Source organism: Marmota monax, unplaced genomic scaffold, assembly GCF_021218885.2.
Source record: "Marmota monax isolate L192 unplaced genomic scaffold, Marmota_monax_Labrador192_F-V1.1 WCK01_AAM20220418_F8-fsc00171, whole genome shotgun sequence".
Classification (NCBI taxonomy): Eukaryota; Metazoa; Chordata; class Mammalia; order Rodentia; family Sciuridae; genus Marmota; species Marmota monax.
In genome coordinates, this window is record NW_026694658.1 from 2,625,432 (window position 1) to 2,642,479 (window position 17,048).

Consider the following 17,048-nt stretch of genomic DNA (forward strand, 5'->3'; position numbering starts at 1 on the left):
TGTTTTAATCCAGCCTATACTCATCAACTTTGTGATGTGAACAAATTACTTAAATACTCTGTGCCTGAATTTTCTCATGTATTACTAGGGAAAAATTGACACCATAAGAACTAAATTCTTTAATTTTGAAAACTGTGAAACCCAAAGAAAAGTTAAAAGAGCTTAACAAATAAGCATTCTCATATGAACCTGAATTTTCTAGGTGAACTAGTATTGCTAAAGTGCTAAATGTGCTGCAGTGAGACCCATTATTCTGTATAACTAAAATGTACTAATAAAAATATTTCTAAAGTGCTTAGAGGAGTATCTGGCAGACAGTAAGCATCATATCACCATTACCATATATATGCAATTATATTAATGAGTTATTTTAAATAAAGATAAATTAAAACTATGAGAGAATGACTTTTAAAATCTAGAGAACATCTTAAATAGAAAAAGAAAGAAATAAAGAAAGGGGAGGAGGGAGGAGAAAGGAAGAAAAAGTCCAAGGTCTTCCCACCATCATTTTATCAGAAGGTCAACAGCACACTCTACTGGACCCAAGTTTCTCCTACACACCAGGCAATAATAATTAAAATATGCTGTTACATAAAATCAAATCTAAATATCCACCCAATTAACAAATTATTTAATAAATTATTAATTTGATTTTAATAAAATCAAATATAAATATTTATGAACAAATTAAAAGTTGACATAAGCATGTGTAAGAATACTTGCCAATTATGAAAATGTATTAAAAATATAAATCCTAGAGAAAATAATGAGGTGAAACAAAATATCAGAATGTTAACATTAATTATTCTTAAAAATATAATTTTTAACAATATTTTGACCACATGGAAACTGATGATTCACTATATCTGTGACATGAATTATCAATATGAAAAAATGAATCTAAAATGTCACGAAAGGGAACAAGAAGTGGAAATTGGGGCTGGGGTTGTGGGTCAGTGGTAGAGCGCTTGCCTGGCATGTGTGAGGCACTGGGTTTGATTCTCAGCACACATATAAGTAAATAAATAAGGTTGATCAACAACTAAAAAACAAAAATTTAAAAAAAGAAATGGAAACTGGAAGACTATTCAATAAGAGACTGTACTGATACCACTTCTTTTTTCTTTTCTTTTTTTTTTTTTCCTGTGCTAGGGATTAAAACTAGGGCCTCTGGTATACCAGAAACCAAAATAAGTTCATAAAAGGAAAGATACTACTCCTCTATGATACTCAAAGATCTCATTCTTTTTTTTTTTTAATTTTTTTAAGAGAGCGAGAGAGAGAATTTTTTTTAATGTTTATTTATTTATTTATTTTTTAGTTTTCGGCAGACACAACATCTTTGTTTGTATGTGGTGCTGAGGATCTAACCCGGGCAGCACGCACGCCAGGAGAGCGCGCCACCGCTTGAGCCACATCCCCAGCCCCAGATCTCATTCTTTAAATAAAGTAACTTTACTCATATCCCTATCATCTTTCCTGTCCATAGAGATGATTAGTCCTAATTATCTGAAAAAGTAGATGTATTATTAATGATGAGCACCATAAGATATTCACTGTGTTTAATGATAATTCATTAAAATACAAAAGGGAAAAACATTCATACTCACTAAGACTATATACACTATATATACACATATATATGTGTATGTATATATATGCATATATGTATATATTTGTATGTATATGTGTATATATACATATGTAGTTTGTAATGATTATTTCAATTATAATTACTTATTCTAATTTTCTGTTTCAAGAAAAAAAATAAAATCATAATACCAACCATTTTACTTAAGAATTTATGGGGTTCTTTTATATACCCATTCAGAAAGCATATACAATTACTTTATGTGTATGTGCTTTTCATTATAAACTCATTCTGTGTCACACAAATTAAACATTATCATTTGAGTTACTATACTGGGTGGGAGATTCAGGAGGTTTCATAAATCTTCAAACTTATAAAAAATTTATTAGAAGCCAAGACTCTTTATGAGTAATAAATTACCCACTCATAAAAAAATCATTGTATTTCTATAGAAACTGAGAGTCATATCACCTAAAGCCAAGGAAGAATACATGTAATTTCTGATATAAAAATAAAACTGTATAAAGATATACATACAGGGGCTGGGGGTATAGCTCAGTGGTAGAGCTCTTGCCTCACATGTGTGAGGCACTGGGTTCGATCCTCAACACCACATAAAAATAAATAAATAAAGATATTGTGCCCATCTACAACTAAAAAAATATTTTTTTAAAAAAAAGATATACATACATAGCTAAAGATATAGTTATACTATAGATATTTATACTTAGTGAGAAGACCATAATATTAATAATGAACATGTAAACATGATACATAACCAAAAGGAGAAATCAATCAAAATACTTGGCTTAAGATCAAGGTATTTGGGGCTGGGGATGTGGCTCAAGTGGTAGCGCGCTTGCCTAGTATGCTTGCGGCCCGGGTTCGATCCTCAGCACCACATACAAACAAAGATGTTGTGTCCGCCGAGAACTAAAAAATAAATATTAAAATTCTCTCTCTTTAAAAAAAAAAAAAGATCACTCAGCAAGAGAAACAATAAGAGAGGTAAATAGGGAGCCTACATCATGGGAACAAAGTTTTACTCCTCACACTTCAGATAGAGCCCTAATATCCAGAGTATACAAAGAACTCAAAAAATTAAACAATAAGAAAACAAATAACCCAATCAACAAATGGGCCAAAGACCTGAACAGACACTTCTCAGAGGAGGACATACAATCAATCAACAAGTACATGAAAAAATGCTCACCATCTCTAGCAGTCAGAGAAATGCAAATCAAAACCACCCTAAGATACCATCTCACTCCAGTAAGATTGGCAGCCATTAGGAAGTCAAACAACAACAAGTGCTGGAGAGGATGTGGGGAAAAGGGTACTCTTGTACATTGCTGGTGGGACTGCAAACTGGTGCGGCCAATTTGGAAAGCAGTATGGAGATTCTTGGGAAAGCTGGGAATGGAACCACCATTTGACCCAGCTATTGCCCTTCTAGGAATATTCCCTGAAGACCTTAAAAGAGCGTACTACAGGGATACTGCTACATCGATGTTCATAGCAGCACAATTCACAATTGCTAGACTGTGGAACCAACCCAGATGCCCTTCAATAGATGAATGGATAAAAAAAAATGTGGCATTTATACACCATGGAGCATTACGCAGCACTAAAAAATGACAAAATCATGGAATTTGCAGGGAAATGGATGGCACTAGAGCAGATTATGCTCAGTGAAGCTAGCCAATCCCTAAAAAACAAATACCAAATGTCTTCTTTGATATAATGAGAGCAACTAAGAACAGAGCAGGGAGGAAGAGCAGGAAGAAAAGATTAACATTAAACAGATACATGAGGTGGAAGGGGAAAGGGAGAGAAAAGGGAAATTGCATGGTAATGGAGGGAGACCCTCATTGTTATACAAAATTACATATAAGAGGTTGTGAGGGGAATGGGAAAATAAACAAGGAGAGAAATGAATTACAGTAGATGGGGTAGAGAGAGAAGATGGGAGGGGAGGGGAGAGGGGATAGTAGAGGATAGGAAAGGTAGCAGAATACAACAGTTACTAATAGGGCATTATGTAAAAATGTGGATGTGTAACCGATGTGATTCTGCAATCTGTATTTGGGGTAAAATTGGGAGTTCAAAACCAACTTGAATCTAATGTATGAAATATGATATGTCAAGAGCTTTGTAATGTTTTGAACAACCAATTAAAAAAAAAAAAGGATCAGTCAAGAACACAGCACTTTGCTTATGGTCAAGTGGTCTAGAATCAGGTTTCAGCCATAAACATTTAATTTCTTTTTACTTTAAAATTAACTTCTCAAAATTTATATTTATTGATACCATCAATAATAATATAATACCTTTTAACAGCACTTAAAAATTATAAATATGTAATATTATTAATCAGTATTATATATCTTTTATTAGCAATAGGTAAAGAACTTTGAATATGAACTGCAGGCAGAGCATCCCTGATCCAAAAACCTGAAACCCAAAATGCTCCAAAATCTGAAACTTTTTGAGCATTAACATGATGTCACAAATGGAATATTTCAAACTTGACTTCATGTGATAGGTCACTGTCAAAAGGCAAACATACTAAACATACTGAATAAAATCACCTTCAGACTATGTATATGTAGTATATATGAAACCCAAATAAATTTCATGTTTAGACTTTGGGCCCATCTCCAAGATACCTCACTGCATAGTCTATAAAATATAAAGTTTGCAAACATCCCTAAATCCAAAAAACTCCAAAAACTGAAACATTTCTGATTCCAAGCATTTCAGGGAAGAGCATTCAACCCGTATGCATACAAAAATATTCCAAAATCTGAAAACAATCCAAACCCCAGAACACTACAGATCCAAAAAATTTTGGATAATGAGTACTTAACCTATATTTGCTGCTGCAACTACTTCTACCATTACTTGCCACTCAAATTCTAAAACAGTCAGGTATATGCTAGGAAATTTGTATATATTAGCTTTAATCCTCACAAAAGCCTGTGAGATAGGCACTATTATTATCCCCCTTTGACAAATTGGAAAACTAAAGCACTTTGCCAAAAGTTTAAAAACCTAGTCAAGGTTACCCAGATAATAAAAAGCAGAGCTATGATTAAAGCAGTCTCAGCCAGGAGTAATGGCACATATCTGTAATCCCAGCTATTCGGAAAGATAAAGCAAGGAGGATTGCAAAGTAAAGGCCAGACTGGGCAATTTAGCAAGACTCTGTTTCAAAATAATTTTTTTTTTTTTTTAAAAAGGGGGATGATGGTATAACTCAACAGAAGAGTGCTAATCTAGCATGCGCCAAAAGAAAAAAAGAAAGAAACAAACAAACAAACACCTCAGGCAATCTCATCATATGGCAACAACTTAAATGTCCATCAAAAAATGAATATACAACATATAGTGCAATATTATTCAGACTTTAAAAAAAAAAAAAAGGATATTCTGTTGCTTTCAACAATATGCATGAACTTGAAGGACATTGTGATACATGAAATAAGCCAGACACAGAAAAATACTACCAGATCTCACTTTGGAATGTGCAATCTACAAAAGTCAAACTCATGGAAGCAGAGAACAGACCCTACTAAAGGTGAAGAGGTGGGGGATTTGGAGAGATGTTGGTCAAAGGGTACAAAGTTACAGTTATGTAGGATCAATCAGGTCTAGAGATTTAGTCAATAGAATTATGATTATAGTTAATAATACTGTTTTGTCTACTGGAAATCTGCTAAGAGTAGGTGTACTCATCACATACAAAAAATATGGAAACCATGTGATGAGATGGATATTAATTAGCTTGACTTTATTAATAATTTCACTATATATATATATATATATATATACACGTATATCAAAACATATTGCAGACCCTTACTATATTTAATTTTAATTTAAAAATAAATAAACCAATCAGTCTGATTCCAGAGTTCATACAACTTAACAACAACAACAAAAGTCTAGCCTGGCATGGTGGAATGAGCCTGAAGTCCCAGATACTTCAGGGGAGGCTGAGGTGGGAGAATCACTTGAGCCCAGGAGTTCAAGTCCAGCCCGGGCAATATAGGGAATCCTATCCCTTTAAGAAAACAAAAACAAAATAAAATTTTTAAAAATCCTAAGAAAAAAATTGTATCTCTACCATAAACAATCACAGCTTATTCTACGCTTGATTTTTAAATCCCTAAATTCCTATATATTTCTTTCCTTACCTTGATGTTAGAACTCTGTTTAAATGGCTCCAGAACTTCTAAGAGGCATTTTTGAAATATTTTTAGTTGCAGCTGGACACAATACCTTCATTTTATTTATTTATTTTTATGTGGTGCTGAGGATCGAACCCAGTGCCTCTCACATATGTGAGGCGAGCACTCTACCACTGAGCCACAACCCCAGCCCATCTAAGAGGCATTTTAGTGAGAATGTATAACAAAGTGATTACAAAATTTACTAGAATATCACACTACCTCAGGATAATTTAGTTCTACTATTTACCAGTTTTCTGACACTAGGCAGGTTATTGCTAAGATTCCTTTTATCTGCAAAATGATAATAGCAATAGTACCTGTTTCAAGACATTGTAAGAATTCAAGAAGATTCTAGATATTTATTGGTCAATTAATATGTGCCATATGCTACTTCAGGTACTAGGATAGGTATGAGAAAGATTGACATTACACTCTATATGTATAACAAGAGTTGTAATACATTACACTGTTGTATATTTTAAAAAATAAAATCAGTTAAAAAAAAAGAAAAAAGAAAGATTTTTTTTTTTAATATTTATTTTTTAGGTGTAGATGAACATAATACAATGCCTTTATTTTTTTATGTGGTGCTGAGGATCATATCTGGGTCCCACCCATGCGAGGCAAGCGCTCTACCGCTAAGCCACAATCCCAGCCCCTAGAAAGACTGACATTACATTCCAACAGGGCAGATAGACAATAAACATGTAAACAAATAAATTCAGATAATACTAAGGGTATGAAAAAAATAAGGTAGCATGAAAGAAAGCAATAAAACCTGGGAAAAGTCATTCATATAGCTTATTATTATGATGATTTTCAACATTTTAATTCTAGAAGCATCTAGTTGATTTTTCTAACCATAATGTTTCCATGAAGATCATCAACAGGGGCTGGGATGTGGCTCAAGTGGTAGCATACTCGCCTAGCATGCGTGAGGCACTGGGTTCGATTCTTAGCACCACATAAAAATAAAATAAAGATATTGTGTCCACCTAAAAACTAAAAAATAAATATTAAAAAAAAAAGATCATCAACAAAGTACAACTAAACTTAAAAACAAAACTGAAGTTGTAATTTCATCATAAAAGTTTAAAAGTACCAGAGAGCTGCCAAGGTCACAATAGTATATACATATTTTTCAAAATTCTAATTTTTACTTCGAAGTTCAAAATTTATCAACCTCACTTTATTATCAAGAGTTACCATAACTATTTAATTACATGCCCCCCCAGGTAAAAATGATGTCCCATGAAAAAAAGTGGCTAGTTTAGCTCACAAGCCAAACTATTCTACAAGTGCTTTTCTTCAAGATATCCACCCTGCCTCTGGATGTGAGAGTTTTATGGGTACCAGTAATTTTTTCACATAAAATGCTAAAAATTTTAAGGGCCAAGCCAGGCACCATGCCTGTAATCCAAGCAAATCAGGAGGCTGAGGCAGAAGGATCACAAATTTAAGGCCAGCCTTGGCAACTCAGTGAGACCCTGAGCAATTCAGTGAGACCCTTTCTCAAAATGAAAACTAAAAAGGACTGGAGATGTAACTGAGTAGTAAAGCACCCATTAGTTCAATCCCCAGTACAAAAAAAAAAAAAAATTCAAAACCTGAAATTTAATAAACTTAGTCATTTTTCACTGCTTCATCCAAGACATTCTTAAATGAAGCTGACTTTTTTTTTTAAATGTAGATGAAGAAAATTACTATTAATACAGATTGGAGCCACTACCTTGATTTGTAGTAAGGCACCAACAATTTTACCACCACCGTTTTATCACTGCTTTTGCCCCACCAGTGCATATCAAAACAATTAAAAAGGCAAGTAACATCTTCATATTATTATGAAAATACTCCTGATCTCACAGATCACAAGGAAAAAAAAAAAACCTTAGGAATCTCTGGAGTTGCTTGGTCTACTCCTTAAGAACTGCTGCCCTAAAAGAACTTTAGGGAACTGGAGTTCACAAACATTAGAATATACAAGAAAAAGAACTTCCAGATCTCTCGAGTCCAATTTTTTTTCATTTTATAAATGAAGAACTGAGGCACAGAGAGGATAGTTTACCATTAGTAAACACACATGTGACAGTACTTAGGACCTCTAACCTGTTTTTCATTATTCCTTAATGAATTTCACTCTTTACAAAAATGGAGTTAGAAAAGTCCACAATTTTCCTTCTTTAAACTAAACAATGATATAAACACATATATTTTGTGGAGAAAAAGCATTTACCTTTCCTAATGGAGAGTTGGGTTTTACAGTCTTTGCTGAAGAAACAGGTGTATCTAAATGGTATGCTTCCTTTTCAAAACACTGACGTTTTCTAATCTGTAAACACAGAACCAAAATGAAGTTTAATAAAAACACAAAGTTTGACAGGCTAATTGTTCTTAAAGGCCAAAATAGCTGTTTATAGTTTTCTGTTCTTTTTTTTTTTTTTTTTTTTTAACTAAAAAGACTATTTGTACCTGGCAATAATCAAATAATTTTTTAAAACACAAAGAGAACACCAGACATGGTGGCACACACCTATAATCCGAGGCTCAGGAGGCTGAGACAGGAGGATCACAAGTTCAAGGCCAGCCTCAGCAACTTAGTGAGACCCTAAGCAACTCAGTGAGACCCTGTCTCAAAATAAAAAACAAAAAGAGCTGGGGATGTAGCTCAGTGGTAAAGCACCTCTGGATTAAATCTCTAGTACCAAAACAAATAAACAAACAAGTAAGCAATAAAACCCACAAAACCCTAAAAACACAAAGAGGCACCTCATTACAACACTTTTTAGTAACAACTCTTAAATAGTAACCAAAATAACTTTAGTTACTGACATATCAAAATTATATAATCATCAAGTGACTTTCCCATAAAAGTCTTTCCATACAGATATCAAATACAGTATTATAGCAAAGTCCAGTCAATACTTAAGCCACATATTACATTGAAAAGAATTCAGAATAAAATTTAAAAAAAATTTTTTTAGATGTTGATGAACCTTTATTTTAGAGTCGAACCCAGTGCCTCATACATGGTAGGCAAGTGCTCTACCACTGTGCCACAACCCCAGACCTAAACTCTTTAAATGTAAATAGTCGTGATTCCCTACATGATAGGATAAATTACTTAATCACTATTATTACTTACTAGATATTTGATTAAAAAATTGCCTGATTATATTTCTTTTATAAATAGCATTAAGTTTTATTTTCTTTCTTTCTTTTTTTTTTGGTAATTGGGATTCAACTACGGAGATACATCCCAGTCTTTTTTATATTTTATTTTGAGACACGGTCTCACCTCTTGCCTCAGCCTCCTGAATAGCTAGGCATGTGTTACTGGCTCCTAGCTAAATAGCACATTTTCTTTCCAAACTGTATCCATGCTTTTTTTTACTTGCCAATACCCTATTAAATCATTCCATTCCTACCACACCTGACACATCTTTTAATAATTTTTAAATACACATATTTTATCATGTATCAATATTAAGAAGTCAGTAAATATGAGTAAATCTTACCATTATACTTAAACTGTCAATACCATGAATATTCCTATCAAAGGTATTTTGGTGAAAAGAAAATGCCATTATTAGATTAAAATGTTGAAGGAGTTTGCTGGACACAGTGGAGCACAGATATAATCTCAGCAACTCAGGAGATCAAGGCAGGAGGATTGCAAGTGACAAGTCTTGGCAACTTAGTAAAAACCTGTCTCAAATTTTAAAAAAAATTAGAAAGGGCTAGAGATGTAGCTCAGTGGTAGAGTACCCCTGGGTTCGAGCCCCAGTACTGAGGCAAAAAAAAAAAAAAATTGATTTTTTTTTTTTTAAGTTGGGTATGGATACAATGCCTTTACTTTGTTTATTTTTATGTGGTACTAAGGATACAACCCAGTGCCTCACACATGCTAGGTAAGCACTCTACCACTAAGCTACTGCGACTCCAGCCCCATGAACTTTTAAAAAGTAGAATTTCTGGGCTGGGGTTCTAGCTCTGTGGTGGAGTGCTTGCCTAGCAGGTGTGAAGCACTGGGTTAAATCCTCATGAAAATAAATAAGTAGATAAAACAAAGGTATTGTGTCCATTTACAACTAAAAAAAAAAAATTTTTTTTTAATAAAATAGTTTCTTGCATTACCAAGATGCCTCACATTTTACTGTCAAATTCCTCATATGTAAGAAAGTACCAGGCAGTTTCACTTTTAAGACATGTTACTATGAATAACCTGTCACAATATCAAATTCCTTTACAACAAGTAACTGTATAAAATGAAGTTATAATAAATTCAATTTATGGCTGTGACACAACCTAACTAATCTGCTTATGCCACTGAAAATTTGATTGAATTTGACTATCATGTTTAGTTATAACTAATGGATTATTTCATTGCTAATAAACTCAATGTTTACCTGCTGTGTAGTTTCTACATGTCGAATTCTTTTCTTCTCTACTTGAAAATCATCATTTTCATCCCGACATGTGGATGCCTGTTTCTTGGCAGATAACTTTGCAGCCAGAGTGTTTTTTTCAGGAGAGTCTTATATAAGAAATAAAAAATTAGTATAAATAACTCACACTTAAGCAATTTTTTTAAAAGAGCACCAGAAATAAAAGTACTTTATTACCACTCAGTTTTTACCAAAGATACAATGTTTTGAGAAACATGCTTGCAATAGGGAAAGTCAAGGTTTGATTTTTAAAACAGATTTATGGTTTTATAGACTATTTCCAATAACATGGTTGAAGAAATAGAACTGTCAAGAGTCAAGACTTAAGAAATGCATTTCATTTTTATAAAAATCTCAATGTTCCTTTCCTACTGAACTTCACCATGTTTTTTACGCTAAAAATATTGATTATGGAATCAAGCTCATATAATCTGTCTTAATCCCACAATCATGAGAGCTTTTTCAAGGCCATGAACAACCTCTTTAATCACCAAATAACATCAATTATCCCAGTTTACAAATGTGGAATTATAAATACACTTGGTATTAAGGTGAAGTAACTTGCCTAATATCACATAACTATAAGTGGCAGACTTGTGTGTGACAGATCTGTCAAATATTTGACTTCAATATCCATAAGTATAACCACTAAGCATAACGACAAACATAACACCCTGTGTTCTTAGAAAACAGCAAACACATTTCCTTTTCCCTTAATATCTTTAAAACTATTTTTAACTATTCCTATATATTGGTTTCTCCCTTTTCCTGAATGTGAGTGCTCTTAAAGGTACCATCCTTCCTTTGGCCACTCTCGATGATTCTTTCCACTTCCACGGCTTGAATTCATTTGACAACCATTTATTATATTGAGTCCATAAACTGGTCAGATATCATGGAAAACCAATGAACAAAAACCACTGCCTCATCATAAAGGATTTACATACTATTTATGGGAGAGACCTACACAAACAATTCCTGCACCATTCTCAAAAAAACAAGTTTGGAGCCAAGCACAGTGGCACACACCTATAATCCCAGCGGCCAGGGAGGTTAAGGCAGGAGGATCAAGAGTTCAAAGCCAGCTTCAGCAATAGTGAGGTGCTAAGCAACTCAGTGAGACCATGTGTCTAAATAAAATAGAAAACAGAGCTGGGGATGTGGCTTAATGGCCAAGTTCCCCTGAGTTCAATCCCCAGTACAAAAAAAAAAAAAAAAGTTTGGTCCTACACAAACACAAAAGTGAATCTAAGCTGCATGGCATTACTTTTAAGCTTTTTTAATTATTAGAATTGGGGGGGGGGGCGCAGGGATTGAACCTGGGACACTTTACTATTGAGCTACATCCTCAGCCTTCTTAATTTTTTTTTTAATTTTGAAATACTGTCTAACTATATTGTCCACATTGGACTCAAACTTGCAATTATCCTGCTTTAGCTTCCTAGTCCATGGTATTACAGGGACTAAGTTGCTGAGGCTTAGGACTATTTTTTAAAATAAATATTGCTTAATATCTCTAAAGTAGTGATGAAAGACCTAGAACTTCCTTGATCCACTGTCCCCTTAACCTTATGTGTTTGAAGCATTGTTTGAAAATCACTATGGTTTTCTCTTTCATATCTAGATCTTCAATCTACCTACAATGGATTTTTATGTATGGTATAAAGTAGGGCTCTAATTTCAATTTTTTTCCATATCAATACCCAATAGTTTCAGAATCACTTATAGAAAAGTCACTCCTTTCCCCTATGCTCTGTAGGAGTACTTCCAATAACAAGTTTCTGGATACATGTGGGACTGAATTTGGATTCTCTATACTTTTACACTGGTTTATCACTGTGCTAATATCAAACTGTCTGAATTACTAAGTTTTATGTGTAATAAATTGAATATCTTATATATAAAGTTCTCTCTTTGACCTGTTTCTTTCAAATTGTGTTGGCTAGTCTTTAACATTTCCATATATTTTAGATAAGACATGCAATTTTTTTGCTTTGTTGTTTTGGTTTTTTGGTACAGAGGATTGAACCCAGTGGTGCTTAACCACTGGGGCACATCCCCAGCCCTTTTTAAATTTTATCTGGAGACACAGTCTCACTGAGTTGCTTGGCGCCTCGCCATTGCTGAGGCTGGCTTTGAATTCGCAATCTTCCTGCCTCAGCCTCCCGTGCTGCTGGGATTACAGGCATGTGCCACTGCGCAAAGCAAGACACGCTAATTTGAGTTCTGTAATTTTTAAATAAACCAGTAAAATAACTACAGAATAAGCCTATATTAGTAATTATCAACTGGAGCAATTTAAATATCACCACTCCCTACACTTTGGGATACTAAATAATGTCTGTACACATTTTTGGTTGTCACAAAAATGGGAAGGGAGGTAAGGGTATAGTTCAATGATAGAGTGCATGTGTGAAACCTTGAGTTCAATCCTCAAAACCAAACGGGGTGGGGAAATGCTAGGAAGGGTGCTACTGTCATCTAGCATGTAGAAGGCCAGGGATATTGCTAAATATCTCACAATGCATGGGCAGATGCCATAAAAAAGAATTATCACACTCTAAAAGTTAACAGTACCACTATTATGCACTGTGCCATCAAGGAGCAAATTTGCACAGGCTCATTAAACATTTAAGAATTGTTTACTAAAAATAATAATTTAGCCTGGCATGGTGGCACATGCCTGAAATCCAAGCAATTCAAGAGACTAAGGCAGGAGGATCACAAATTCTAGGTCAGCCTCAGCAACTTAGCAACACCCTATCTCAAAAGAAAAATAAAAAGGGCTAAGAATGTGGCTCAGTGATTGAAGCGCCTCTGGGTTCAATCCCCAGTACCCTTCCCCACCCCTCCCCCCCAAAACAATCAATAATTTAGTTTTACAAAAATTGATCTGCCATCCTGCAAATAAAAGTAACCCTGCCAGATGTGGTGGTATGAACCCACAGTATCAGATATTCAGGAAACAAAGCCACAAAAATTGTTAAGTTTGAGATCAGCACAGGCAACTTAGCAAGACCCTGTCTCAAAATTTTAAAAAATTTTAAAAAGAGCTAGAAATGTAGCTCAGTGGTTGAGGCCCTGGGTTAAATCCCCAGTACTGCACAAAAACAAACAAACAAAAAAAACAATGAAAAACAAGTAAGGGTAACCCCGATTCATAAAAACAAAAATCATACTATCATTACACATAAAATGACTTCATAGTGGGACAGTTCACAAGAAGCTTATCAAAAGGGTTAAATCTTTGAGATGCATGCTTTAAAAAGCAAGATACCAGTATCTCCCAAATATACTATAAAGAAAAAGAAACTCCTAGAAATCAGAAAAAAAAAAAAAAACAATAGATAAATTGGCAAACAACTTGAACTTGAACAGGCAATTCACTAAAGAAGATATTAAAAGATGAACAAACATAGAAGAAAATGTACATTGGTCACTAGACAAACACCAATTAAAAATCAGGGCCAACTGGGGCATGCCTACAATTACAGATAACTCTAGATACTGAGGCAACTTAGAGGCCAGCTAGCCTGGGCAACATAGTCAGACCCTGTCTCAAAAGTGAAGTTAAAAGGGTTGGGGATATAGTTCAGTAGTAGAGTGCTTGCCTAACACATATGAGGCCCTATGTTGAACCACTAGTACAGAAAAAAATTAAAGAACCTCAGCACTGGGATTAGGGTTGGCCCTGGGTTTGATCCTCAACACCAGAGAAAATGAAGCAAAACAAAAAATCTCAATGAGAACACCACACATGCACAAGAATGGCTAAAATTTTTAAAAACTGGAAATATCAAGTGCTAACAAGAATGATGATTTTCAGGGCTGGAGTTATAACTCCAGTGGTAGAGCACTTGCCAGGAATGTGTGAGGCACTGGGTTCAATTCTCAGCATCCCATATAAATAAATAAAATAAGGATCTATCAACAACTAAAAATAAATAAATAAAAGAATGATGAAGATTTTCATATACAGGCATACCTTGGAGATATGATGAGTTCAGTTTCAGACCATCTGAATAAAGCAAATATTGCAATATAGTGTCACAAGAAATTTTTGGTTTCCTAGTATATACAGAAGTTATGTTTAGCCAGATATGGTAGTGTATGCCTGTGAACCTAGCAACTGGGGGGCTAATGGAGGTAAGAGCATAAGTTCAAGGCCAGCCTCAGCAATTTAGCTGAGGCCCTAAGCAACTCAGAAAGACTCTGTTTTAAAATAGAAAGGCTTGGGGATGTGGTTCAGTGGTTAAGTGCCCTAGGACAGGAAGGAAGGAAGGAAGGAAGGAAGGAAGGAAGGAAGGAAGGAAGGAAGGAAGGAAGGAAGGAAGGAAGGAAGGAAGAAAAAAGCGATGTTTATACAATACTATAGTCTATTAAGGCTACAATAGCGCTGTCAGAAAAAATATATATATACCTTAATTTAAACACACCTTATTATGCTGGGCACAGTGGCATACACCTATAATCCCAGCAGCCCGGGAGATTGAGGCAGGAGGATTGTGAGTTCAAAGCCAGCCTCAGCAATAGTGAGGGACTAAGCAACTCAGTGAGACCTTGTCTCTAAATAAAATTTTAAAAAGCACTGGCAATGTGGCTCAGTGGCTAAGTGTCCCTGACAATGCCTGGTGCCCTCCCCCAAAAAAAACCTTACTATTAAAGAATTCTAATAATTATCTGAGCTGTCAGAAAAAAAATACCATCAACATTTTTTCAATGCCACAGAATTTCACTTTTTAAAAAAATAAAAACAAAAATACCACAGTATCTGCAAAGCATAATAAAGTGTGATATGAATGTACTGAGAACAGGTGTAGTGGTAGGAACACATAAATTGGTTCAACCACTTTGGAAAATTTTGGCAGTATCTACTATAGTTGAATATACATAAAAACAGACCAGCAATTCCATTCTTAGGTATGTATCTAACAGAAAATACTTATTTGCACCAGTATGAAAAGGAAAAAAAAAAATTTTTTCATAATTACATTAAACAAAGGCAGAAACAATCCAATTGTCTAATGAACATAAAATAGATTAATAAATTCTGGTAATGTTCACACAAGAAAATAATATACTAAAACAAGAATTATGACCATATGAAAGAGCATGGATGACTCTCGCAAATACAGGTTAAGCAAAAGCAGACACTATAGAACATATATAATTCCATTTCTAAAAAAGCAAAATTCATCATTTCTGACAGAAGGTAGAATAAGTCACCTATGGAAGGAAGGCATAGTGCCCAAAAAAGAACAGGGGAGCCTATGAGGTGTGGGTAATGTCTTTTTTTTTTTTTTTAAATCTAAGTGGTAGTTACATGAGTAAATATTCATTTTGTGAAAATTCAAGCTATATACTAAGGATTTGCACTTTTCTGTATTTAGGTTATATCCTGTCAAAGAATTTACTTACAAAGAGGGTATTAGAACACAACCCAGATTTACCCTATTTGGACAATTCTCAATAATCCCGACTAACAGTAGTAAAAAGCAGAAACACGTAATATTTTTAAAAATTTTATGGTAGTGTTACTATATTTCTCTTACTCTAATAAGAACTATTTAAGGGAGGCTGCAGTTGTAGCTCAGTGGTAGAGTGCTTGCCTAGCATGTGTGAGCACTGGGTTCGATCCTCAACGCCACATAAAAATAAATTTAAAAAAAAAGGTATGTGTCCATCTATAGCTAAAAAAATTTTAAAAATAAAAGAACAATTTAAGGACCATACATAAAACATACCTGATTCTTACACAGAACACTATTTTCAGAAGGCAGGCAAATTTATCAAGAATGAATAATGAGATTGTGTTTTAGGATACAAACACTATGTTTTATAAAAAAGTTTAGCATATAGGGCTGGGGATGTGGCTCAAGCGGTAGCGCACTCGCCTGGCATGTGTGCAGCCTGGGTTCAATCCTCAGCACCACATACAAACAAAGATGTTGTGTCCGCCGAAAACCCAAAAAAAATAAATATTAAAAAATTCTCTCTCTCTCTTAAAAAAAAAAAAGTTTAGCATATAATTAACAATACTGACTACAAATGATATAAATTTCTAATCTTTTTACAAGACCATATCAATTTCTAATCTTTTACTTTCCTTTAGATTCATCAAAAAACAATGTAAGCCAGCAAAATGTCTCAAAGGATTAAGTCAAACCAAGAATTGAAAAAGGCTGAAGTTATTTTAAAATAATTCCAGCTGGGTATATAACTTAGTGGTGAAGCACATGCTTAGTATGCACGAGGCCCTAGGTTTCATCCCTAGCACCAAACATAAATAAATAAATAAATCCATAAAAATTATGTAGAGATACATAATTAATTATGCTAACTAAACTAAGCCTCATATCAGTAATAATTAAGGCTCCAATTACAAATAACCAGCAGATCCAAGAGAAATACAATTTACCTTGACAAGTCGATGAACTGCCATTTCTTTCAGAAGGTGGCGTGCTTGGACTATTGAAATGAGGTGAAGTTCCTTGGTTCAGGTCTCTGTGTGTGAAATTCTTTGAATGGCATGTACAACAACATGACAATGGTACTTCAGTTTTTTTACTTAAGCCTTCATCCATTGGCTTCCCTAAAAATCAAAGAACCTTCATATGTAACATATGTAATTAAATAAATATTACTCTTTCTCTACAGCTAGGGGGAGCAACCACTTCAGTCCACCCAGGATTGGAAGATTTCATAGGATACAAATTTTTAGGGCAAAAACTAGGAAAGTACTAGACCTGGCAAACCTGGACAAGCTAGTCATACTAT

General features: G+C 34.3%; 1 protein-coding gene across 4 annotated transcripts in view; it reads right to left on the reverse strand.

Annotated features, from left to right (window-relative positions):
• Brip1 (BRCA1 interacting helicase 1) overlaps positions 1 to 17,048 on the reverse strand; it is a 157,381-nt gene that overhangs the window by 133,109 nt on the left and 7,224 nt on the right. For 3 of the 4 annotated variants that reach the window (XM_046423252.2, XM_046423251.2, XM_058572327.1), the window contains exons 4-6: positions 16,690 to 16,863; positions 10,233 to 10,360; positions 8,060 to 8,155 (exon numbers count right to left, since the gene is read on the reverse strand). In XM_046423252.2, the coding sequence (XP_046279208.1) occupies positions 8,060 to 8,155; positions 10,233 to 10,360; positions 16,690 to 16,863 (398 nt within the window). Of the gene's footprint in view, positions 1 to 8,059; positions 8,156 to 10,232; positions 10,361 to 16,689; positions 16,864 to 17,048 lie in introns of those variants that run through there. The other variant, XM_046423253.2, reaches the window with a different exon arrangement.